The 27,544-nt window shown below is 40.5% G+C and overlaps 1 protein-coding gene and 1 long non-coding RNA gene across 5 annotated transcripts in view; one reads left to right on the top strand and one right to left on the bottom strand.

Annotated features, from left to right (window-relative positions):
- The first annotated feature begins 5,207 nt into the window (after nucleotides 1–5,207).
- mks1 (MKS transition zone complex subunit 1) overlaps nucleotides 5,208–27,544 on the top strand; it is a 30,396-nt gene continuing 8,059 nt past the window's right edge. Inside the window, exons 1-10 of one of the 4 annotated variants that reach the window (XM_061963057.2) lie at nucleotides 5,208–5,660; nucleotides 8,726–8,847; nucleotides 8,917–8,969; nucleotides 15,293–15,457; nucleotides 15,573–15,670; nucleotides 19,914–20,042; nucleotides 21,850–21,954; nucleotides 22,034–22,142; nucleotides 22,214–22,270; nucleotides 24,857–24,899. In XM_061963057.2, the coding sequence (XP_061819041.1) occupies nucleotides 5,584–5,660; nucleotides 8,726–8,847; nucleotides 8,917–8,969; nucleotides 15,293–15,457; nucleotides 15,573–15,670; nucleotides 19,914–20,042; nucleotides 21,850–21,954; nucleotides 22,034–22,142; nucleotides 22,214–22,270; nucleotides 24,857–24,899 (958 nt within the window). In that variant the 5' untranslated portion in view covers nucleotides 5,208–5,583. Of the gene's footprint in view, nucleotides 5,661–8,725; nucleotides 8,848–8,916; nucleotides 8,970–15,292; nucleotides 15,458–15,569; nucleotides 15,671–19,913; nucleotides 20,043–21,849; nucleotides 21,955–22,033; nucleotides 22,143–22,213; nucleotides 22,271–24,856; nucleotides 24,900–27,544 lie in introns of all 4 variants that reach the window. The other 3 variants (XM_061963059.2, XM_061963056.2, XM_061963058.2) reach the window with 3 other exon arrangements.
- LOC133607972 (uncharacterized) overlaps nucleotides 23,230–27,544 on the bottom strand; it is a 14,975-nt gene continuing 10,660 nt past the window's right edge. The window contains exons 2-3 of the long non-coding RNA XR_009815471.2: nucleotides 25,129–25,266; nucleotides 23,230–23,817 (exon numbers count right to left, since the gene is read on the bottom strand). This is a non-coding gene — a long non-coding RNA (uncharacterized lncRNA). The remainder of the gene's footprint in view (nucleotides 23,818–25,128; nucleotides 25,267–27,544) is intronic.

The following is a 27,544-nucleotide window of genomic DNA, read 5'->3' as shown; positions in this document are numbered from 1 at the left end:
GGCTGCTGGTTAGCACCTTGCATGGCAGCTCCTGCCATCAGTGTGTGTGTGAATGGGTGAATGTGGAAATACTGTCAAAGCGCTTTGAGTACCTCGAAGGTAGAAAAGCGCTATACAAGTATAACCCATTTATCATTTATTTATCATTCGGTCAGTGGTCAACAAAATAAACAAACAGTTTTACATAAACAAACAATTGTACATTCATAAATTGAAAATGTTGCAGACCGAAAGGGTTTAGGCTAGAGATGTCCGATAATATCGGCCGATAAATGCTTTAAAATGTAAGCCTATGATTGATTTGTTAAATTAATAATATTTGTGATTAACAAAGGTAGTTAACTGTAAGTAGGTTAGATGTTTTATTTTATTGAATATGATCAAAATCAAGAGTAAGAGTACTCATTCAGTGTTAATATTGGAGTGGTCCCCAGGTCACCTCTGTAGTGGAAAAGTTGGGTCCTGAGGTCAAACAGATCGAAATGAGCCTTTTGCTACAATTTGGCACATTAACATTTGATATGTTGTGTGGATGTGAGTGTGAATGTTGTCTGTCTATCTGTGTTGGCCCTGCGATGAGGTGGCGACTTGTCCAGGGTGTACCCCGCCTTCCGCCCGATTGTAGCTGAGATAGGCTCCAGCGCCCCCCGCGACCCCAAAAGGGAATAAGCGGTAGAAAATGGATGGATGGATGGATGTTCATGAATGTGCATTAATGTACTATAACAGATGGTGACTTCCTATCAGGAGTTGTAATATACATCTATAAAGTTGTAATATACATATATAACATATATACATATGTGTCTTGGGCATGATGTTAAAGTGCAGATTTAAGGTCTACCACAAAGGCTGCGATGGTGGAGGAAGGCTGCAGCAGAAAAGGGTCCCCAGTCGTCTTGGATTCCATGCCACTGGACCCTGACCCGATTCTGTCAAGGATCGTGTGGTGACTGTCTGTGCACCAGTCTCCCCACGTAAAACAAAGTCACGCACAGGCATCCTCCATAAAGGGATACACCCCTACCAGGAGGATCGTCATACTCGTTCGAGTGACCGCCGATAATCGGAAATTATCAGTATCGTTTGTTTTTTATTATTATCAGTATCGTTTTTTGTTTTTTTTATTAAATCAACATAAAAATGTCAATTTCTCTGATGATGCAATTGTTGATGACTGAAGTGTTGATACCAACCAAACTTAACCCCCCTCCCCCTCCATATCCCACACCCCGGATTGTAAATAATGTAAATAATAAAATGTATATACTGTGATGATTATCTTGTGTGATGACTGTATTATGAAAATAGTATATATCTGTATCATGAATCAGTTTAAGTGGACCCGGACTTAAACAAGTTGAAAAACGTATTCGGGTGTTACCATTTAGTGGTCAATTGTACGGAATATGTACTTCACTGTGCAATCTACTAATAAAAGTTTCAATCAATCAATCAAAAAACACAAAATACACTTATAATTAGTGCACCAACCCAAAAAAAACTCCCTCCCCCATTCACACTCATTCACACAAAAGGGTTGTTTCTTTCTGTTATTAATATTCTGGTTCCTACATCATATATCAATATAGATCAATACAGTCTGTAAGGCAGTGTTTTTCAACCTTTTTTGAGCCTAGGCACATTTTTGCCATTGCAAAAATGCGGAGGCACGCCACCAGCAGAAAACATAAAAACATTAAACTCAGCAGCTGATATTGACAATAAAAAGTTGTTTTCGCAAGTGTTGGATAAGAATTCAAACCATAACCAACCATGAATTACTATAGCTCTTGTCTCAAAGTACTGTCACATCACGCCGTGACTTATTTGGGGTTTTTTGGTGTCTTCCTGTGTGTAGTGTTTAGTTCTTGTCTTGCGCTCTTATTTTGGTGGCTTTTCCTGTTTTGTTGGTATTTTCCTGTAGAAGTTTCATGTCTTCTGTATGTTTTGTTTTAGCAAACAAGGCTATTTAAGTTGTCGCTATCCTTCTTTGCGAAGACATTGTTGATTGTCATGTCATGTTCGGATGTACTTTGTGGACGCCGTCTTTGCTCCACAGGAAGTCTTTGCTGTCGTCCAGCATTCTGTTTTTGTTTACTTCGCAACCAGTTCAGTTTTAGTTTCGTTTTGCATAGCCTTCCCTAAACTTCAATGCCTTTTCTTAGCGGCACTCGCCTTTTGTTTATTTTTGGTTTAAGCATTAGACACCTTTTTACCTGCACGCTGTCGTCTGCATATTGTGATCACAACAAACCATGTTTCCGACATCTACAAAGCAATTAGCTACCAGCTGCCAAATACTGATATGGAAGAGTACAACATGGTTACTCTGCCGCATTCTAGACAGCACCGACACTCAACAACGGCACATTTGCAGATTATTATTACTGGTTTGCAAAAAATATTTTTAACCCAAATAGGCGAAATTACATATTCTCCCACGGCACACCAGCCTGTATCTCACGGCACACTAGTGTGCCACGGCACAGTGGTTGAAAAACACTGCTGTAAGGGATACAGTCCGTAAGCACACATGATTGTGTGTGCTGCTGGTCCACTAATACAGTGTTTTTCAACCTTTTTTCAGCCAGGCACATTTTTTGCGTTGAAAAAATGCGGAGGCACACCACCAGCGGGAATCATTAAAAAACAAAAAACAGTTGACAGTGAAAAGTTGTTGTCACAATTGTTGGATATAACTTTAAAGCATAACCAAGCATGCATCGCTATAGCTCTTGTCTCAAAGTATGTGTACTGTCACAACTTGTCACATCACACCCTGACTTATTTTGAGGTTTTTGCTGTTTTCCTGTGCGTAGTGTTTTAATTTTTGTCTTGCGCTCCTATTTTGGTGGCTTTTTCTCCTTTTTTTTCCGTATTTTTCTGTAGCAGTTTCATGTCTTCCTTTAAGCGATATTTCCCGCATCTACTTTGTTTTAGCAATCAAGAATATTACAGTTGTTTGTATCCCTCTTTGAGAGGACATTGTTGATTGTCATGTCATGTTCGGATGTACATTGCTTTTGCTCTACAGTAAGTCTTTGCTGTCGTCCAGCATTCTGTTTTTGTTTACTTTGTAGCCAGTTCAGTGCATAGCCTTCCCTACGCTTTAATGCCTTTTTTTAGGGGCACTCACCTTTTGTTTATATAGACAGCACAGACACTCAACAACAACACATCATTTGCAGACTATAATTACTGGTTTGCAAAAAAGATTTTTAACCCAAATAGGTGAAATTAGATAATCTCCCACGGCACACCAGACTGTATCTCACGGCACACTAGTGTGCCGCGGCACAGTGGTTGAAAAACACTGCACTAATAGTACTAACCTTTAACAGTTCATTTTACTCATTTTCATTAATTACTAGTTTCTATGTAACTGTGTTTATATTGTTTTACTTTCTTTTTTATTCAAGAAAATGTTTTTAATTTATTTATCTTGTTTTATTAATTTTTTCTTCACCATACCTGGTTGTCCAAATTAGGCATAATAATGTGTTAAATCCACGACTGTATATATCAGTATCGGTTGATATCGGTATATGTAGATATCAGTATCGGTAATTAAGATTTGGAGAATATCGGTTATCGGCAAAAAGCCATTATCGGACATCCCTAGTTTAGGCTGAAGTAAACAAGTTGAAAAACTTATTCCGGTGTTCCTGTGCAATCTACTAATAAAAGTTTCAATCAATAGTAGATTGCACAGTTCAGTACATATTCCGTACAATTGACCGCTAAATGGTAACACCCGAATAAGTTTTTCAATTTGTTTAAGTCGGGGTCCACGTTAATCAATTCATGGTACAAATATATACTGTCATCATAATACAGTCATCACACAAGTTAATCATCAGAGTATACACATTGAATTATTTACATTATTTACAATCCGGTGGGTGGGATGAGGAGGGTTTGGTTGATATCAGCACTTCAGTCATCAACAATTGCATCATCAGAGAAAAGTGTAGGTCTGGCGCTGTTTTGTACTGTTTTTGTACTTATTTTGATTATTTCTCAACTGTTTGTAAATGTGCCCTGCGATGAGGTGGCGACTTGTCCAGGGTGTACCCCGCCTTCCGCCCGATTGTAGCTGAGATAGGCTCCAGCACCCCCGCGACCCCAAAGGGAATAAAGCGGTAGAAAATGGATGGATGGATCATACTTGCCAACCCTCCCGAATTTTCCGGGAGACTCCCGAAATTCAGCGCCTCTCCCGAAAACCTCCCGGGACAAATATTCTCCCGAAAATCTCCCGATTTTCAGCCGGAGCTGGAAGCCACGCCCCCTCCAGCTCCATGCGGACCTGAGTGAGGACAGCCTTTTTTCATGATGGGAGGACAACAGGGTGACAAGAACTAAATCATCCAGACAAGAGATAAATTGTAGTATTATGTTTATTTTACCTAAAAATAAATAGATTTATTAATTAAAAAAACAAAAACTAAATACATTTTTACTATATTTTGCTAAAAACATCAAAATTAATTGTATTTTTATTTGTATTTTTTCGTGACTCCTTATTACATCCAGCCATAGAATTATACATAAAAAAAAACATATTTAAATTATCATAATAATTCATTTAAAATGACCATATTTAATTATTTAAATAATTGCTTGTTTATCAACAACTTTAGCATTTTATTCATTACATTTTGAAACTCTCAGAAGCCAAGTTATGTTATATTCCTTAAGATTTATTTATGCAAGTTTGAAGTATCAATTATTTATCTAAACACAGTTTTGTTTGCATATTTTCAGGATGTCGTTTATGTGTATATATATATATATATATATATATATATATAAATATATATATATATATATATATATATATATATATATATATATATATATATATATATATATATATATGAAATACTTGACTTGGTGAATTCTAGCTGTCAATATACTCCTCCCCTCTTAACCACGCCCCGCCCCACCCACCCCCGACCACGCCCCCACCCCCCACCTCCCGAAATCGGAGGTCTCAAGGTTGGCAAGTATGGGATGGATGGATGTTTGTAAATGTTGCAATTTATAAATAAAGGTTTATAAAAGAAAAAGAAAAAAAAAAGAAAAAAGAAAAAATGTTGGTCGCTCCAAAAAGTTGATGAAACCGGAAGTCCCGTCCTCACCACCATGTTTGTTCTACGGCAGCCGAGAAAAAACAATCTCACCGACAGAAAACCAAAAACTAAAAAAAACACAAAAAAATCTTAACTTCTATTTTTAGTCGATTATATCTAGTTTCTTTTCGACTACACTATATTTCGTTGGGCGGCGAGGTTGTTTCTTTGTCGTTTCTCGAGAAGAAGTTAGACGGCTCATCTCCATGGCAACCATAACTCTTGTTAGCACTGTGCTTTTGTAAACTAGCGCGGCGTGGCTACCTTGTCGCCATTTTCCTGTACAATTCGCTCATTTCGGTTCGTTCAAATATCTACAGCGGTTATCCAAGTTGGATAAGCAGTCATAATGTAGAGGGAAGTTCGTGTGAAGCGTGAATACATTGCTGACGAACGAAACAAAACAGCTAGTCTGGTGCTAATTTTTGCTAGCTTGTGTGCGGTCATGTCGGACTGGTGCAACACCGACACAGGAGAGGCGGTCTACAGGTCTCTGGATGCTGTCAAAAACCTGCAGATTAAGTAAGTATTCATGATCACATTATTTTATTTTGAAAGCTAAACTATGCATTTTCTTTGCTAGCAGTAAACAACAGTGTATTTATTTTCACTGAGAGTTGCAGAAATTATATTAGCTCACATTCCTTTAGTGAAATCTCGTATGCTCGAACAACACGTAAAACCTTTAGTTTATCAGTATGTGGAATTAGATTATGGAACGGATTAACCAAAGAAATCAAACACAGCACCGATATGATTCAGTTTAAGATACGGTTCAAACTACAAGTGTTTACAAAGTACTCAGAACAAGAATTATGATGAACATCTTGAACCCTTTTTTTTTTTTTTTATTGCGACAAAGATTATTTATGTATTTAATATTTGTATGCTTACTATTAGCATACTTGCCAACCCTCCCGAATTTTCCGGGTGACTCCCGAAATACAGCGCCTCTCCCGAAAACCTCCCGGGACAAATATTCTCCCGAAAATCTCCCGATTTTCAGCCGGAGCTGGAGGCCACGCCCCCTCCAGCTCCATGCGAACCTGAGTGAGGACAGCCTTTTTTCACGACGGGAGGACAACAGGGTGACAAGAACTAAATCATCCAGACGAGATCAATTGTATTATTATGTTCATCTTACCTAAAAATAAATATATTTATTAATTAAAAAAAAAAAAAAAAACGAAATAAATTTTTACTATATTTTGCTTAAAACATCAACATTAATTGTATTTTTATTTGTATTTTTTCTGACTCCTTTTTACATCCAGCCATTAGAATTAAACATTAAAATAAACATATTTGAAATAATTAATTTTAAATTATCATAATAATTCATTTAAAATTACCATATTTAATTATTAAAATAATTGCTTGTTTATCAACAACTTTAGCATTTTATTCATTACATTTTGAAGCTCTCAGAAGCCAAGTTATGTTATATTCCTTAATATTTATTTATGCAAGTTTGAAGTATCAATTATCTAAACACAGTTTTATTTGCATATTTTCAAGATGTAGATATATATATATATATATATATATATATATATATATATATATATATATATATATATGTATATGTATACATACATATATGTATATATATATATGTATATGTATGAAATACTTGACTTGGTGAATTCTAGCTGTCAATATACTCCTCCCCTCTTAACCACGCCCTCAACCACGCCCTGCCCCCCCCCTTCCAGAAATCGGAGGTCTCAAGGTTGGCAAGTATGACTATTAGGGATGTCCGATAATGTTTTTTTTTGCCGATATTCCGATATTGTCCAACTCTTAATTACCGATACCGATATCAACCGATACCGATATATACAGTCGTGGAATTAACACATTATTATGCCTAATTTGTACAACTAGGTATGGTGAAGATAAGGTCCTTTTGAAAACAATTAATAAAATAACGTAAAATAAATAAATTAAAAACATTTTCTTGAATAAGTAAGAAAGTAAAACAATATAAAAACAGTTACATAGAAACTAGTAATTAATGAAAATGAGTAAAATTAACTGTTAAAGGTTAGTACTAGTAGTGGACCAGCAGCACGCACAATCATGTGTGCTTACGGACTGTATCCCTTGCAGACTGTATTGATATATATTGATATATAATGTAGGAACCAGAATATTAATAACAGAAAGAAACAACCCTTTTGTGTGAATGAGTGTAAATGGGGGAGGAAGGTTTTTTGGGTTGGTGCACTAATTGTAAGTGTTTTTTATGTTGATTTGATAAAAAAATAAATAAAAACAACGATACCGATAATAAAAAAAAACATACCGATAATTTCCGATATTACATTTTAAAGCATTTATCGGACGATAATATCGGACAGCTCTACTTACTATCCATCCATCCATCTTCTTCCGCTTATCCGAGGTCGGGTCGCGGGGGCAGCAGCCTAAGCAGGGAAGCCCAGACTTCCCTCTCCCCAGCCACTTCGTCCAGCTCGTCCCGGGGGATCCCGAGGCGTTCCCAGGCCAGCCGGGAGACATAGTCTACCCAACTTGTCCTGGGTCTTCCCCGTGGCCTCCTACCGGTCGGACGTGCCCAAAACACCTCCCTAAGGAGGCGTTCGGGTGGCATCCTGACCAGATGCCCGAACCACCTCATCTGGCTCCTCTCGATGTGGAGGAGCAGCAGTTTTACTCTGACCTCCTCCCGGATGACAGAGCTTCTCACCCTATCTCTAAGTTAAAGTTAAAGTTAAAGTACCAGTGATTGTCACACACACACTAGGTGTGGTGAAATTTGTCCTCTGCATTTGACGCATCCCCTTGATCATCCCCTGGGAGGTGAGGGGAGCAGTGGGCAGCAGCAGTGCCGCGCCCGGGAATCATTTTTGGTGATTTAACCCCCAATTCCAACCCTTGATGCTGAGTGCCAAGCAGGGAGGTAATGGGTCCCATTTTTAAAGTCTTTGGTATGACTCGGCCGGCGTTTGAACTCACAACCTACCAATCTCTGGGCGGACACTCTAACCACTCGGCCACTAAGTAGGTAAGGTCTCTAAGGGAGAGCCCCCGCCACCTGGCGGAGGAAACTCATTTCGGCCGCTTTTACCCGTGATCTTGTCCCTTCCGTCATAACCCAAAGCTCATGACCGAAGGTGAGGATGGGAACGTAGATCGACCGTAAATTGAGAGCTTTGCCTTCCGGCTCAGCTCCTTCTTCACCACAACGGATCGATAAAGCGTCCGCATTACCGAAGACGCCGCACCGATCCGCCTGTCGATCTCACGATCCACTCTTCCCTCACTCGTGAACAAGACTCCGAGGTACTTGAGCTCCTCCACTTGGCGCAAGGCTTACTATGGTATATTATTTATTTATTATTTAATTGTTCACTGTTCTGTTACAGAGAACAAGGAAATTGGATAAAATTGCTATGGTATGAAAAGGGGTAGGATTAAATAAGCTCTGCTTCTTCCTACTCCTTTTTGGACGTGCTGTAATGAAACAACTGGAATTGTGTGATGCATTACATTGTATCGTATGCATGGTCGAAATAAACTGAACTGAAAATGTATTTAAATGCAACATCTGTGTCCATTCAAAGGGTGCACTTGGAGAGGGTGACCACCACTGCGGCTCTCTCTCTGCGCCTCCAGCAGGAAGTTCTGACCCAGCAGGATGGAGGAGCCATTGAACTGAAACCCCTCACCTCTCAGGCCCAGACTGGTAAGGGAACCATTGGATGGGAATCTTAAATCATGTCCAAAACGTGACATCTTTCTTTAATGGGACCAGGTGATAACGAGGAGGAAATAGTTGTTGGCTGGCAGGAGAAACTTTTCAGTCAGGTAAGATTTATATTACAGATCGACATATGTGTTTTTTTCAGGGCCGATACCGATTATTAGCAGTCAAGGAAGGCCGATATCTGATATTTAGAGCCGATATTTATTTGCAGTAAAAGTTAGCTAAATGTGACAAATAAACCGTATTTTCCGGACCATAAGGCACACTGCCGATAAATAGTGTATTTTCGCATTAAAGGAGTCATATTATTATCATTTTTTTCTAAAGAGAAAACACTTCCTTGTGGTCTATATCAGTGTTTTTCAACCACTGTGCCGTCGGGAAATTATGCAACTTCACCTAATTGGTCCAAAACATTTTTTTTGCAAATCAATAATTATAACCTGCAAATAATGTGCCGTTGTTTAGTGTCTGTGCTGTGTAAAACTCGGCAGGTTAACCACGTAATACTCCATGTCAGTAGGTGGCAGCAGGTAGTTAATTGCTTTGTAAAAGTCGGAATGTGTCGGGTGAGACGAGGATGGTTTGTTGTGATCCCAATGTGCAGACCACAGCGGGAGGCAGTGTGCAGGTAAGAAGGTATGTAACGCTTAAACCAAAAATGAACAAACGGGAAAGGAAAAAGCAATGGCTATGCAAAACAAAAGTAAAACTGAACTGGCTACAAAGTAAACAGAAACAGAGTGCTGGACGACAGCAAAAACTTACGGCGTCGACAAAGTACATCCGTACATGACATAACAATCAACAATGTCCACACAAAGAAGGATAGCACCAACTTAAAGGCCTACTGAAACCCACTACTACCGACCACGCAGTCTGATAGTTTATATATCAATGATGAAATCTTAACATTGCAACACATGCCAATACGGCCGGGTTAGCTTACTAAAGTGCAATTTTAAATTTCGCGTGGAATATCCTGCCGAAAACGTCTCGGTATGATGACGCCGGCGCGTGACGTCACGGATTGTAGAGGACATTTTGGGACAGCATGGTGGCCAGCTATTAAGTCGTCTGTTTTCATCGCAAAATTCCACAGTATTCTGGACATCTGTGTTGGTGAATCTTTTGCAATTTGTTCAATGAACAATGGAGACAGCAAAGAAGAAAGCTGTAGGTGGGAAGCGGTGTATTGCGGCAGGTGTTGTGCCGGATAACGCACCCCTGCCGTAGAATGCACCCCTTGACTGTATTGCCGGATAACACAGCCGGTGTTTCATTGTTTACATTACTGGAAGATGACAGTCAAGCTTTACCATTGGCCTGTGGCAAACTGGGACAACAGAGACTCTTACCAGGAGGACTTTGAGTTGGATGCGCAGACGCGGTACCGTGAGTACGCTTCCAAACATTTGATCGCTTGCCCGTACGTGCGTGCCGCTATGTGCATGTCATGTACGTAACTTTGGGGACTTTGGGGAAATATATGTGCTGTATGAACTTTGGGGAAGTGAACGGTACTTTGGGCTGTGGGATTGAGTGTGTTGTGCAGGTGTTTGAGTTGTATTGGCGGGTTATATGGACGGGAGGGGGGAGGTGTTTGTTATGCGGGATTAATTTGTGGTATATTAAATATAAGCCTGGTTGTGTTGTGGCTAATAGAGTATACAGTGGGGCAAAAAAGTATTTAGTTAGCCAACAATTGTGCAAGTTCTCCCACTTAACATGATGACAGAGGTCTGTAATTTTCATCATAGGTACACTTCAACTGTGAGAGACAGAATTTGAAAAAAAAATCCAGGAATTCACATTGTAGGATTTTTAAAGAATTTATTTGTAAATTATGGTGGAAAATAAGTATTTGGTCAATAACAAAAATTCAACTCAATACTTTGTTATTGCCAACAAAGGTTATATTACAGAGGTCAAACGATTACTATAGGTCTTTACCAGGTTTGCACACACAGTAGCTGGTATTTTGGCCCATTCCTCCATGCAGATCTTCTCGAGAGCAGTGATGTTTTGGGGCTGTCGCCGAGCAACACGGACTTTCAACTCCCTCCACAGATTTTCTATGGGGTTGAGGTCTGGAGACTGGCTAGGCCACTCCAGGACTTTCAAATGCTTCTTACGGAGCCACTCCTTCGTTGCCCGGGCGGTGTGTTTGGGATCATTGTCATGCTGGAAGACCCAGCCACGTTTCATCTTCAAAGCTCTCACTGATAGAAGGAGGTTTTGGCTCAAAATCTCACGATACATGGCCCCATTCATTCTTTCCTTAACACGGATCAGTCGGCCTGTCCCCTTAGCAGAAAAACAACCCCAAAGCATGATGTTTCCACCCCCATGCTTCACAGTAGGTATGGTGTTCTTGGGTTGCAACTCAGTATTCTTCTTCCTCCAAACACGAGGAGTTGAGTTTATACCAAAAAGTTCTATTTTGGTTTCATCTGACCACATGACATTCTCCCAATCCTCTGCTGTATCATCCATGTGCTCTCTGGCAAACTTCAGAGGGGCCTGGACATGCACTGGCTTAAGCAGGGGGATTCTTTAAAATTCCTACAATGTGAATTCCTGGATTTTTTTTTCACATTCTGTCTCTCACAGTTGAAGTGTACATATGATGAAAATTACAGTCTTGTCTTGTGTTTATTTACAGTTTTAGTCATTCCCAGCTGAATATCAGGTCTCTCACAGCATCTTCCCTATCTGAATCGCTCCCACTGCCCTCTAGTCCTTCACTCTCACTTTCCTCATCCACAAATCTTTCATCCTCGCTCAAATTAATGGGGAAATCGTCACTTTCTCGGTCCGAATCGCTCTCGCTGCTGGTGGCCATGATTGTAAACAATGTGCAGATGTGAGGAGCTCCACAACCTGTGACGTCACGCGCATATCGTCTGCTACTTCCGGTACAGGCAAGGCTTTTTTATCAGCGACCAAAACTTTATCGTCGATGTTCTCTACTAAATCCTTTCAGCAAAAATATGGCAATATCGCGAAATGATCAAGTATGACACATAGAATGGACCTGCTATCCCCGCTTAAATAAGAAAATCGCATTTCAGTAGGCCTTTAAATAGCCTTGCTTGCTAACACAAAGCAGGAGCGGGGAATAGCGCTCAAAGTAAGACATGAAATTGCTACAGGAAAACACCAACTAAACAGGAAGGGCCACGAAAATAACAACGCAAGACAAGAACTAAAGCACAGGAAAACACCCAACAAACTCAAGATAAGGCACGACGACCTGGTGTATCATTTTTTTAATGTTTTCTGCTGGTGGTGTGCCTACGTATTTTTAAATGAAAAAAAATGTGCCTTGCCTCAAAAAAGGTTGAAAAACACTGGTCTACATAACATGTAATGGTGGTTCTTTGGTCAAAATGTTGCATAGATTATGTTTTACAGACCATCTTCAAGCCGCTTTCTGACAGTCTCTTCCGGATGCGCCGTGGGAATAGATTTTCCTTCATGCTGCCCTTGAGCTAAAATGAGTTTGACGCCCCTGGTTTAATGAGTAGCTTTCCAAACTATCGTAATATAATAGCTTATACACTACTTCTATCTAGTGTCTCGAAACTGCAACTACCTTCAAATTTGCTGCGATTATTTTAACTACCTGGCCACCTGACACTTTTCTCCGCTGATAACTAGCACCTTGGTAAGTTGGAAATTGTTTTACTGTACACTGCAAAAAGTCAGTGTTCAAAAACAAGAAAAAAATACAAAAATTAGGGGTATTTTATTTGAACTTATCAAAATCAAATCAAATCAAATCAACTTTATTTATAAAGCACATTTAAAATTTACCACAGGGGTAGCCAAAGTGCTGTACAATGGGCAGGTTAAAAGATAATACGAGTACCGAGCAAACACAACACAACACAAACAGAACACGATAAAAAATAAATAAATAAAATAGAATAAATAAAAACATAAAAACAGGTTCACAGCAGGTGTATTATGGGGCGCCATTGCAGGATGGATATCACTCAGTGTTAAAAGCCATGGAATAAAAGTATGTTTTTAAGAGAGATTTAAAAACAGGAAGAGAGGAGGCTTGTGTAACACTCAGAGGTAGGTCGTTCCAGAGCTTGGGAGCAGCAACGGCGAAAGCTCCGTCACCTCTAAGCTTCAGCCTTGTGTCAGGGACCGTCAACAGCAGCTGATCGGCTGATCTTAAGGATCGGGTGGGGCAGTAAGGCTGAAGGAGGTCGGAGAGATAGGTTGGCGCGAGGTTGTTTAGACATTTAAAAACAAATAAAAGGAGTTTAAAATTAATTCGATAACGCACAGGGAGCCAGTGAAGGGACGCTAATATAGGGGTGATGTGCTCACGTCTGCGGGTCTGTGAACTAAGCAAAATTATCTGCCAATAGAACAAGAAAATTTGTCTTGTAAAGACTTTCCAAAACAAGTAAAATTAGCTAATCTCAATGAACCAAAAAATACCTTAAAATAAGTATATTCTCACTAATAACAAGTGCACTTTTCGTGGTAGAAAAAAAAAGAGACATTTTTGCTCAATATGTGGAAAAATATTCTTAAATTAAGTAAATGCTAGTGCCATTATTTTCACATAATGATATGTGCTCGGCATCATGATTTTTTTTTCATGATTGAAGTAAGAAATTATTACTTTAAAAAAGTAGTTTTATACTTGTGAGTGTTGATGACACAGCTTTGCATCAGTTGATATTCTAGTTCCAAGCATGTTTTACTCAATATAGGTCATCAAATCTCAGCAACAAGCTGTAATATCTTACATTTAGGACCAAAACCCTTAAAGCAAGTAAAACACTCTAACATAAAATCTGCTTAGTGAGAAGAATTGTCTTATCAGACAAAAAATAAGTGGTTCCTCTCTTTAAGAAGGGGAACCGGAGGGTGTGTTCTAACTATCGTGGGATCACACTCCTCAGCCTTCCCGGTAAGGTCTATTCAGGTGTACTGGAGAGGAGGCTACGCCGGATAGTCGAACCTCGGATTCAGGAGGAACAGTGTGGTTTTCGTCCTGGTCGTGGAACTGTGGACCAGCTCTATACTCTCGGCAGGGTCCTTGAGGGTGCATGGGAGTTTGCCCAACCAGTCTACATGTGCTTTGTGGACTTGGAGAAGGCATTCGACTGTGTCCCTCGGGAAGTCCTGTGGGGAGTGCTCAGAGAGTATGGGGTTTCGGACTGTCTGATTGTGGCGGTCCGCTCCCTGTATGATCAGTGTCAGAGCTTGGTCCGCATTGCCGGCAGTAAGTCGGACACGTTTCCAGTGAGGGTTGGACTCCGCCAAGGCTGCCCTTTGTCACCGATTCTGTTCATAACTTTTATGGACAGAATTTCTAGGCGCAGTCAAGGCGTTGAGGGGATCTGGTTTGGTGGCTGCAGGATTAGGTCTCTGCTTTTTGCAGATGATGTGGTCCTGATGGCTTCATCTGGCCAGGATCTTCAGCTCTCACTGGATCGGTTCGCAGCTGAGTGTGAAGCGACTGGGATGAGAATCAGCACCTCCAAGTCCGAGTCCATGGTTCTCGCCCGGAAAAGGGTGGAGTGCCATCTCCGGGTTGGGGAGGAGATCTTGCCCCAAGTGGAGGAGTTCAAGTACCTCGGAGTCTTGTTCACGAGTGAGGGAAGAGTGGATTGTGAGATCGACAGGCGGATCGGTGCGGCGTCTTCAGTAATGCGGACGCTGTATCGATCCGTTGTGGTGAAGAAGGAGCTGAGCCGGAAGGCAAAGCTCTCAATTTACCGATCGATCTACGTTCCCATCCTCACCTATGGTCATGAGCTTTGGGTTATGACCGAAAGGACAAGATCACGGGTGCAAGCGGCCGAAATGAGTTTCCTCCACCGGGTGGCGGGGCTCTCCCTTAGAGATAGGGTGAGAAGCTCTGTCATCCGGGGGGAGCTCAAAGTAAAGCCGCTGCTCCTTCACATTGAGAGGAGCCAGATGAGGTGGTTCGGGCATCTGGTCAGGATGCCACCCGAGCGCCTCCCTAGGGAGGTGTTTAGGGCACGTCCGACCGGTAGGAGGCCACGGGGAAGACCCAGGACACGTTGGGAAAACTATGTCTCCCGGCTGGCCTGGGAACGCCTCGGAATCCCCCGGGAGGAGCTGGACGAAGTGGCTGGGGAGAGGGAAGTCTGGGCTTCCCTGCTTAGGCTGCTGCCCCCGCGACCCGACCTCGGATAAGCGGAAGAAGATGGATGGATGGAAAAAATAAGCAAATATCACCCTTATTTGAGATATTTAATCTTACTTAGATTTCCGTTTTTGCAGTGTATTTATTGGCAGGCTTAAATAAGTCCTAAAAAATATCAATAATTATCGATATGATCAATATAAAAAACGTATATATTGTGATATTTTTTTAACGATTTCGCCCAGTCCTACTTTTACGTGTTTTTTTAACTTGGTCCAGTATGAAATGGAGTTGTTCCAAAACGAAGCAGCCTGTCAGACCCCTCTGGACCGCCAGTACCACAAGGAGGTCACGGCCCTGAACAGGGCTAAGGGTCGGCAAAACAACCGGATCTTCACGTACACGGATTACGATCGCTACACCAACTGCCACCAGCTCCAGCAGGTAGGGGGTTGCCAACTGTAGCATAACATGACACACACCTAGTCGCTTCTTAAGGGAACATGAGGTCAATCCTCAAGTGTTGAATGCTGTTTTTTTTCTATTTTGAACACAGCAGAGCACTACTGATTTACTGACCACGACCAAGTCCAGACCCACCTTCCTGGCTGAGAGGATGGCCAGCATGCGACACAGAAGACAGGACAGGCGAACCATGTGAGTGTGGGGGAAAAACACGTCTTTGGTGGCTCCACAGACACCGTCTATTGCACTTGTGTCAAACTCAAGGCCCTCATACAAACCGCCGCATTATTTTATTTGGCCCACAAAAGCCTGGTAATATAACAGTTAATACTAGAGATGTCCGATAATGGCTTTTTTACAGATATTCCGATATTGTCCAACTCTTAATTACCGATACCGATATCAACCGATACCGATATATACAGTTGTGGAATTAACACATTATTATGTCTAATTTTGTTGTGATGCCCCGCTGGATGCATTAAACAATGTAACAAGGTTTTCCAAAATAAATCAACTCAAGTTATGGAAAAAAATGCCAACATGGCACTGCCATATTTATTATTTAAGTCACAAAGTGCATTATTTTTTTTTAACATGCCTCAAAACAGCAGCTTGGAATTTGGGACATGCTCTCCCTGAGAGAGCATGAGGAGGTTGAGGTGGGCGGGGTTGAGGTGGGGTGGGGGTAGCGGGGGGTGTATATTGTAGCGTCCCGGAAGAGTTAGTGCTGCAAGGGGATTCTGGGTATTTTTTCTGTTGTGTTTATGTTGTGTTACGGTGCGGATGTTCTCCCGAAATGGGTTTGTCATCCTTGTTTGGTGTGGGTTCACAGTGTGGCGCATATTTGTAACAGTGTTAAAGTTGTTTATACGGCCACCCTCAGTGTGACCTGTATGGCTATTGATCAAGTATGCCTTGCATTCACTTATTAGTGTGTCATAAACCGTAGATTTTATGTGACTGGGCCGGCACGCAAAGGCAGTGTCTTTAAGGTTTATTGACGCTCTGTACTTGTCCCTACGTCTGTGTACACAGCGGCGTTTTAAAAAGTCATAGATTTTACTTTTTGAAACTGATACCGATAATTTTGAAACCGATACCGATAATTTCCGATATTACATTTTAAAGCATTTATAGGCCGACATCTCTAGTTAATACAGTACTTATTTTCTCACCAAATGTAGTCGTGCCTTCCGTTTTGACAGAAAAAAATGAGGGCTGTCAAAACTAACAAGTGAACTCCTTCGTATAATCACACAAAAATACCACATCAATCTTGTATGTATGCAGATTTATCACGCAGTAATTGCATTTGAGTAAAAATTTTGGGATGTTTTCTTAAGTTGATTTCAATTATGCAAGTATTAATATACTGTGATTACTCTGATTAGAACATACAGTACAGGCCAAAAGTTTGGACACACCTTCTCATTCAGTGCGTTTTCTTTATTTTCATGACTATTTACATTGTAGATTGTCACTGAAGGCATCACAACTATGAATGAACACATGTGGAGTTATGTACTTAACAAAAAAAGGTGAAATAACTGAAAACATGTTTTATATTCTAGTTTCTTCAAAATAGCCAACCTTTTCGCACACTCTTGGCAATCTCTCAATGAGCTTCAAAAAGTAGTCACCTAAAATGGTTTTCGCATCACAGGTGTGCTTGAAGCTCATCGAGAGAATGTCAAGAGTGTGCAAAACAGTAATCAAAGCAAAGGGTGGCTATTTTGAAGAAACTAGAATATAAAACATGTTTTCAGTTATTTCAACTTTAAGTACATAACTTCACATGTGTTCATTCATAGTTTTGTTGCCTTCTGTGACAATCTACAATGTAAATATTTATGAAAATAAAGAAAACGCATTGAATGAGGAAAAGGTGTGTCCAAACTTTTGGCCTGTACTGTATATGAATTTAACTGCACTAAAAAAAACATTCTTTAAACAAATATTATATTATCATATGTTCCAAAACTTTCTTTTAAATATCCATCCATCCATCCATTTTCTACCGCTTATTCGCTTCGGGATTGCGGGGGGGCGCTGGAGCCTATATCAGCTACAATCGGGCGGAAGGCGGGGTACACCCTGGACAAGTCGCCACCTCATCGCAGGGCCAACACAGATAGACAGACAACATTCACACACTAGGGCCCATTTAGTGTTGCCAATCAACCTATCCCCAGGTGCATGTCTTTGGAGGTGGGAGGAAGCCGGAGTACCCGGAGGGAACCCACGCAGTCACGGGGAGAACATGCAAACTCCACACAGAAAGATCCCGAGCCTGGGATTGAACCCCAGACTACTCAGCACCTTCGTATTGTGAGGCAGACGCACTAACCCCTCTACCACCGTGCTGCCCCTTCTTTTAAATATTCAAATATAAATTAATTTATATTTTTTATTCAAAATAAATATTTTATTGTTAATGTGTGTGTTTGTTCCCTTTCTAACCACGTTTGAATAATTTTGTATAAGTCCAATTCCATCACGTGTTTTTAACTGTCTTCCATTTTTCAATAACTTTTCAATATTTTTAGGTGCTTTTGGGGTCTTTTTCTATATTTTGTTGCATTTTTTAAGGTTTAGTTGACATCCATTCCACTTACCCAGTGTCTATAAAAATAAATACATTAATATTAATTATCCATCAAATTGTGCAGTGTAAAAATTTAAATAGATTTCACGGTGAAGTGTAGCTCATTCGCCCAAATTTTAGCGTTAAAAGGAAAAAAAACTTTGGTGCAGTTTTTCCATTTACAGTACAATATACGGTGAAAACTATTGTACATTTTACAGTGAAATACAGTAATACTGAACTGCCATTTCTTTACTGTAAACTCTACAGATTTTGTTTTCCAGTGCAAGCAAAAACCCAAAACAAATGTACTGGCAATTGTTTAATAATATCATGAGGCAAATTGACATTTGACATTTACATATATTCACTATTACAAACGGCCTTCTGAGGGCAGCCATAACTTGGGATGGTGCCCATCTATCCATCCATCCATTTTCTACCGCTTATTCCCTTTGGGGTCGAGGGGGGGCGCTGGAACCTATCTCAGCTACAATCGGGCGGAAGGCGGGGTACACCCTGGACAAGTCGCCACCTCATCGCAGGGCCAACACAGATAGACAGACAACATTCACACTCACATTCACACACTAGGGCCAATTTAGTGTTGCCAATCAACTTATCCCCAGGTGCATGTCTTTGGAAGTGGGAGGAAGCCGGAGTACCCGGAGGGAACCCACGCAGTCATGGGGAGAACATGCAAACTCCACACAGAAAGATCCCGAGCCCGGGATTGAACCCAAGACTACTCAGGACCTTCGTATTGTGAGGCAGATGCACTAACCCCTCTTCCACCGTGCTGCCCTTGGGATGGTGCCGTCACTTAAAATAAGTTTGACACCCACGGTCTAGTGTAGTGTTTTTAACCTTTTTGACGTCAGGACCCAATGTTTCCACTACAAAGGGGCCCGGGAACCACCCAAATATTAACACTGAATTAGACATCTTACTCTTGATTTTAACCAAATTCAATAATTAAATCTAATCTACTCATAGTTTAACAGTATAAACTTTGTCAAAAAATACATCCATCCATCCATTCATTTTCTACCGCTTGTCCCTTTTGGGGTCGCGGGGGGTGCTGGAGCCTATCTCAGCTGCATTCATTCTAACCAAATTGATAATAATAATTTCAATCCATCCATTTTCTACCGCTTATTCCCTTCAGGGTCGCGGGGGGCGCTGGAGCCTATCTCAGCTACAATCGGGCGGAAGGCGGGTTACACCCTGGACAAGTCGCCACCTCATCGCAGGGCCAACACAGATAGACAACATTCACACTCACATTCACTCACTAGGGCCAATTTAGTGTTGCCAATCAACTTATCCCCAGGTGCATGTCTTTGGAGGTGGGAGGAAGCCGGAGTACCCGGAGGGAACCCACACAGTCACGGGGAGAACATGCAAACTCCACACAGAAAGATCCCGAGGCCGGGATTGTACTCACAACTACTCAGGACCTTCGTATTGTGAGGCAGACGCACTAACCCCTCTACCACCGTGCTGCCCTAATAATAATAATTTATGTTTCTTAAATAAACTGTCAGTAAAAATTAACTTCAATTGAAAATACAGCTTCACCACTTTAATCATAATTTTTGCACTTAAGAAACTTCTCTCTGACTTTAGGTCCAGACTTCCTTTGTTTGATTTTGTCATTACTGCCACAGGTGGTGGAAAAGTGTATTACAACTGAGTACCACTATGGCCACCACAGCTGAGAAACAGATATATTTTGGCGGCCCTCAAAGGGGCGCTCTTGGCCCAACAATGGGCCGTGGCCCTATGGTTAAGAAACACTGGTCTAGTGTATAAGGAGGGTTTTCTTGTTTTTGCTGAGTCTTGTAGGGACCTCAGTTTCCCCAAGTCCAAGATTATCAACTGGGAGCCCAGCGAGGAGTTTAAGAGGAGCAGCCACGAGGTGAACAGCGTCATGCAGACCATGCACATCATGGGAGACTTGGGAGCACCTGGAAGGTAGGACCACTCTGACGTTTCTGTGTGTGTGTGTGTGTGTGTGTGTGTGTGTGTGTGTGTGTGTGTGTGTGTGTGTGTGTGTGTGTGTGTGTGTGTGTGTGTGTGTGTGTGCGCGTGCGTTGGCAGAGCAGCGCATACAGGACAGTTCAGTTTGTCGTTGTTGTTATTGTTTTGGTTTGTTATTAAATATAACTTTGATTCATCACCCAGTCTAAGTTATGTTTGTTTGATATATAGTACTGTATACTAGAGATGTCCGATAATATTGGACTGCCAATATTATCGGCTGATAAATGCTTTAAAATGTAATATCGGAAATTATCGGTTTCAAAAAGTAAAATGTATGACTTTTTAAAACGCCGCTGTACGGACTGGTACACGGACGTAGGGAGAAGTACAGAGCAGTTGCGTCTCCCAGTCATACTTACTAACCCTCCCTAATTTCCCGGGAGACTCCCGAATTTCAGTGCCCCTCCCCAAAATCTCCTGGAGCAACCATTCTCCCGAATTTCTCCCGATTTCCACCCAGACAACAATATTGGAAGCGTGCCTTAAAGGCACTGCCTTTGCGTGCCGGCCCAATCACATAATATCTACGGCTTTTCACACACACACAAGTGAATTCAAGGCATAATTGGTCAACAACCATACAGGTCACACTAAGGGTGGCCGTATAAACAACTTTAACACTGTTACAAATATGCGCCACACTGTGAACCCACACCAAACAAGAATGACAAACACATTTCGGGAGAACATCCGCACCGTAACACAACATAAACACAACATAACAATTACCCAGAACCCCTTGCAGCACTAACTCTTCCGGGACACTACAATATACACCCCCTGCTACCCCCTACCCCCCCAACTCAACCCCGCCCACCTCAACCTCCTCATGCTCTCTCAGGGAGTGCATGTCCCAAATTCCAAGCTGCTGTTTTGAGGCATCTTAAAAAAAAAAATGCACTTTGTGACTTCAATAATAAATATGGCATTGCCATGTTGGCATTTTTTTTCCATAACTTGAGTTGATTTATTTTGGAAAACCTTGTTACATTGTTTAATGCATCCAGCGGGGCATCACAACAAAATTAGGCATAATAATGTGTTAATTTCACGACTGTATATATCGGTATCAGTTGAATCGGTAATTAAGAGTTGGACAATATCGGAATATCAGATATCGGCAAAAAAGCCATTATCAGACATCTCTACTGTATATCACTTTATATTGTGTTCAAAGTGTACAAACCTTCACTGTTATGCCCATTTGATTGTAGACTCTTTACTGACACCTTGTGGCGATATGAAATTACTACGCTTGATTTGTTTAGACACTTCCGGGTTGACGATTTCAGGAAGTCAGTTTATGAGACAAATGAGAAGCAGACAAGTTGTGTTAGTTCTTAGGCTTGGAAAAGATAAGTCTGTTCACCAATAAAGTGAAGTGCAAGACAAAAGTAAAGATAAGTACAAGACTAAAGTAATGTGCAAGATCAACAACAATAAAGAGCCTAAATGGAATCATGTGCTTTGGAACTTTATTGGAACGTCTTGGATTGTTAGCTGTCTGCCAAGCTGTATAACCTCTATACATATAGGCAGAACATTTACTAAAATATGGACTTTTCGAGGCTGGAACCCATTATTCGTATTTACATTGTTTCTTATAGAGACATTTGCTTCACTATACGAACTTTTTGATTTACGAACCCTGTTCAAGAATCGAGGTTCCACTGTACTAACAAACCTTGCAGTTACACTTTTGTTTGTGATGTATTATTTTAGCGTTTAATCTTTTCAGACTGGGCCAAAAAGAGAACGAATGTCTGCTGTTCACCGTAAAAACCGACGGCACCGGAACGATCGTGGTGAAACCCGACTTCAACAAGGGCAAAGAGCCCTACAGGCGAGTTGTCTGAAGACTCCATATTTACCGCACGCACAACGGCTGTCTAATAACAGCTGATTACATCACGCCTGCTCAGGGTGGTGACTGAAGGCACCAATAAAGAAGTTTGGCGTCTCACCGTGGAGAATGTCTCAGCGACCATGAAAAGCGAGGACAAGGAGAGAGAGAAGCACCTGTTCAAAGATGTGAGTTTGTTCCAGGATAACTGTACACTGTCAAATGTAGGAAATAATGAAATGCATCTTTCTGCCTGCAGCTGTTGGTCAAGCACAAGGACTTCTCAAATAGCCTCGTCGGACAGGACTTTGAAATGGTACGTCGATCACAGTGCACGACTATCAAATCATCAGTCGTAGAGCTGGGCAATATAGCTGAAAACTGTATCAGCAAATAATTGTTTTGTATCGGTTGATATCAATAATTATTAATATTTTTTTTATTATGGCCTATCGAAAATAAGGCCCAGGAGAAAAATATATTAAATGTATATATTTTTAACCTTCCTCTTATTGTAATCTCTTCAGCTATCGAGGCAGAAAATAACATTAAATATCAATACAAGCATGGAAAACACTGTGTAAACAAAATTGTAAAATCACATTAAGCTCTTATTAATAAGCTCTTAAAATAAATGTGAAAAATAAGGAATACGTAAGAAGTTTGGGTAAGACAATAGTGCAAAGTGTGAAAATTAAAAAATAGAGACACCTGTGAAGAACTATTTTCTGCATGTTTAGTGCCAGGAAGTTACAGCTGTGCTCTAAAGCAGTGGTTCTCAAATGGGGGTACGCGTACCACTGGGGGTACTTGAAGGTATGCCAAGGGGTACGTGAGATTTTTTTTAAATATTCTAAAAATAGCAACAATTCAAAAATCTTTTATAAATATATTTATTGAATAATACTTCAACAAAATATGAATGTAAGTTCATAAACTGAAGATCAAATCAAGTAGGCTATTCCATTCATTACCATAAACCCAGAGTTTCCCCCATGCCATGATGGTTTGACCCTCACTAAAATGTCTGTCAAAAAGAACTGTGAAAAGAAATGCAACAATGCAATATTCAGTGTTGACAGCTAGATTTTTTTGTGGACATGTTCCATAAATATTGATGTTAAAGATTTCATTTTTTGTGAAGAAATGTTTAGAATTAAGTTCATGAATCCAGATGGATCTCTATTACAATCCCCAAAGAGGGCACTTTAAGTTGATGATTACTTCTATGTGTGGAAATCTTTATTTATAATTGAATCACTTGTTTATTTTTCAACAAGTTTTTAGTTATTTGTATATCTTTTTTTTCCAAATAGTTCAAGAAAGACCACTACAAATTTAATAAATCAGAAACTGATGACATAGTGCTGTATTTTACTTCTATATCTCTTTTTTTCAACCAAAAATGCTTTGCTCTGATTAGGGGGTACTTGAATTAAAAAAATGTTCAGAGGGGGTACAAAAAAGGTTGAGAACCACTGCTCTAAAGGGTGAGGGCGGCGAAGGTGGTGTGGTATTATCGGTCTTGGTCGTGACAAGCGCATTGCATCATTGACAGACCACATTGGTCAGAATGTGGCCCGTTTTGAAAAATTAAAAAAACGGTCATACTGTCTAGGTGACTTTTCCTGTTTTATCCACAATTTCTTCGCTCTCTGCAGCATTCATTTTTACTTTCTCTTCTCACTCCATGTAAAGAAACAACCGCAAGACATCAAGATGGCGCTACCAAACCTGATAGTTGATACTGTTACCTGATTTCACTACCTCTGATCAGCGATCACTTCCTGCGTTGCTCGGTTACCAGAGAGCGAGTGCCTTTGTTCCCACAATCAACCTTGCTTCGCAACCTCTGGTTTCTTCCTACAAAGACAAAACAATATTAGCAAAGTTTTCATTGAACGCCTTTTTTATTTATATCGATTACGTGTCTATCTTGATATGTATTGATATAGTTTTTATAACCCAGCCCTAATCAGTCATGACATTGTGTATTTTTTATCCAGGCAGTGTCCCTCTAAATGTATTATAATTTAAATTATTATTTGTCTGGCAAATTAAATTCTCCTAACCCATTCTAATGCTCCTTTCCAAGTATTTTTCCACAGATCGCTCTCCCTGCAATTTCTCTGCTGTACAGGGCAGCAGTTTTTTAGTTTTTTTCAAACACATGTCCTGTGACCGACATGTGTGAAGACACGTGTGTTCTTGTCTCTCATAATGATTGCGAACGATAGGCAAAATTCTAAAAAAAAAAAAAAAAAAAAGTGCAGTTCCCCTTTAAAGTGAATATTAGACCAAGTATCGTAAGTTTGCATGTGATGTTTAGCTGTAATATCTAGCCAGATGCTATTTAGTAAATAAACTCAGCAGCCATGGTGACATTAACACACACAATGCTTGAACTACATCACAATGCTTGAAATATATCTATTAAAGTGTTCAAAAACTAACATCAGCAAAGACTGTGTTGTGTGCCTTTGACACTTCTCTTTAGGGCTGCAACTTTTCATCCAAACAGTCTATTCGAAAAAAGCCTTATTTTTTATGTTGTTGCTTCAACTAATCATTTAATGAGTGTAACTAATAAATATTGATAAAAAGCCGCACATGTGAGCATTGGTGTGTGTGTGCTGTGATCTGTTTTTTTAATTTTATTTTATATCAACACACACGTATTAAAAGTGCAATTTGCGCATTGATGATGTGAATTTATCAGAAAAAAGAATGGCGGTTGTGGCAAACAAAAAAACTGGTTTATTTGAACATGTTTTGTTAAAATAGACATTGTGTTTTATCCGATTACTCGATTAATTGAACAAACTAATCAGTAGATTACTAAAATATTTTATAGCTGCATCCCTAATTCTGTTTATTTTCCTTATTTGTTTGTCTCTCGCAGCCTCCTGCAGGTATCCTGCGGTACTTGATGAACGGGGAGATAGGTATGTAATTAATTATTCATCATGATGTTGTCTCGAGGTCGACCGACTATCGGCGCCGATATTTGACATTTTGACGTACAGAGTATTTTTATATATGTATTTACATCAGCAGATACTACATATACACATATGATACCAGTATTTAGTATATAACAATTAATGAGGGAAGTAGATAATAATACCCCCCCTGCAGTGCTGGTCGCTGGTACAGTACGTCTCTTCTGGTTACCTGTCAAAAACTCCCATTTTTTGCCAGGAAATCCAGTTTTTGTCTTTCTTTCCCGGCATCTTTCTGGTTCCGTTTTGTTTGTTTTTGCAACTACAGCAATGGTGTCCACTCGATAAGCCTCGGCAACACGTGGACTCACTAAAGGAGCACAGCAACTTTCATGTTCCGTGATTCAATCAAATAATGCGAACAATAAACTCACCTTTGATCAGCACACCACGGACATTAGAGATGCGCGGATAGGCAATTATTTCATCCGCAACCGCATCACAAATGTCGTCATCCATCCGCCATCACCCGAACCAACATTTTATCAAAACCACACCCGCCCGCACCCGCCCGCACCCGCCCGCACCCGCCCGTTGTTATATATCTAATATAGACGATGCAAGGCATTAGTTAGGGTAATAAAGCTTTTGCCTGTTAAAGAAAGGAGACTGATCCAATGCAGCACAGACATTCAATGCGTGATAATATTATTTATCATTATTATAGTATTATTGTCATTTCCATTAAGAAAGTGTTGACTATTGTTGCCAATGCCCTCAGATCAGGAGTGCGTTCCATCCTCACACTTTGTGTGCGCAGGTGCAGCAAGCAGAACGATGCTTTTAAGAAGTAAAAAAAATGTTTTAGAAAGACTAGGCCTATATTTTCGTTAGGTAAAAAAAAAATCTGAATTTATTTCAATGAATATTAACTTGTTAACGTTATAATGCTCAAATAGGGACGAGGGCGGGGTGCACAGTGAAGCAGTGAACAATTTCGCGACAAAGATGAACCTTTATTGATTGATCTGCAGCCATGACAGAATATCAGACAATCTCCATTGTCAACGACAGGCAGGAAAATAAAGATAAACACATAGCCTATGTTGTAGTCATAGGCATAGGCTCATACGTTTTTAAGTTGAAATAAAAAAATAAATAAAAAATGTGCCTCATAAGCCTTAGGCTGTCAATCACACGCACAAACTTAAATTATACAATAACATATGTATGACATCCCTATTCAAACAAAAATAAATTAAATAAATAATAATAAATTACCTGCAACTTATTGGCCAAGGCAAAAAGCTGAAGGGGGGAAATCAAACCCATCAGACTGCACTTTATCATCAAACTTGAATTATAATGAAAATAGACGGTCGCGACAAACAAAGCAGGCTATATAGCCTTACATTGTCGCCAATCGGAGATGCGCTTCACTTGAAAGCGAGGCCAAATAATTATTCACACATAGAAGTATATCTCGAATAGAAAAAACCACAATAAACAACGCAATTGCCTTAATTCCTTTGCATTGTAGTGCGCCCAAACAACACGTAACCATCAAAATTATTCAGCTGACCGAACTCAATATAAGTTAGACATGGGCTTATTTGGTATAGCCTATAGGTAACGTAGACTAATTCGTTTAACATATCCAACCGTATGTCTACTTACTTTTTTTTTTGTTAGCACTATGCAGGAATAAAATGGCATCTACAGTGCCAGGATTCATGCGAGAGCGCCTGGCCTCTAAAATGCGCCCTGCTGCGCTGAAGGCGCGCGCACTTGCGGCACTTTTTTTTTGCTTGGACGCATAGGATTCTCTTGGCAAGGTGTTGTAGTCGTGGGAATGATTGTCCTTGTTTCCCCCAAAAGGAAAGTAGATTTTCCTCTGCTGATCCGTCGAGATGGAAGTTTGTAGAGGAATAATCCTCTACTTGATCAACAAGCACAGGTGTATATCCTCCTCCCATTCTGTGAAGTCAATCCTTTTCTTTTTCGGTGATGCACCATCAGCTCCACCTAAAGGACCGATTAAAATCTATACGTTTTTCGTATGTGGGTAACAACATTTAACTATGTATATATATTTCCGAATTGGTTCAACTGCCAACCGCCCGAATCTATTTACAATCTATTTTTTTCGTCATGTCACCCGCCCGACCCGCGGATTATCCGCGGACTCCGCGGTTGTGTCCGCAAACCGCGCATCTCTAACGGACATTCAAAAAAGAAGTCAACAAAGACTGTCGGCCATCCGTAAACTTAAAGGACTATACGTTGCACCTTACCTCCTGTTATTACTGTACCAAAGCATCGTTCAACCCATCCTTCTGTACTGTTCCACATGTTTTTTTCACTATGCTTTCTGTAACCAACCGGACCAAATTCACACGCATTACAAACATAGCAGCTAAAATCATCGGCCTACCCACACCCAACATTTCAGATCTAAACCACAGGTCCATCATTCCACTGGCAAACACAATAGTCCAGGATATGACTCACCCACTACACCAATACATCATCCCACTAGCATCAGGGCGCAGGTATAGAACCATCAAATTCCGGAGTGCCCGCCTCGGGAAAAGCCTTATCCGTGCAGCTATAGCCGCCCTAAACAGCCGGCCCGGCCGACCTGTCTG

The sequence above is a fragment of the Nerophis lumbriciformis genome, linkage group LG09 (genome assembly GCF_033978685.3).
Source record: "Nerophis lumbriciformis linkage group LG09, RoL_Nlum_v2.1, whole genome shotgun sequence".
Taxonomy (NCBI): domain Eukaryota; kingdom Metazoa; phylum Chordata; class Actinopteri; order Syngnathiformes; family Syngnathidae; genus Nerophis; species Nerophis lumbriciformis.
Note: the sequence above shows the minus strand (reverse complement) of the source record. Positions and strands in the feature narration are given on the sequence as shown.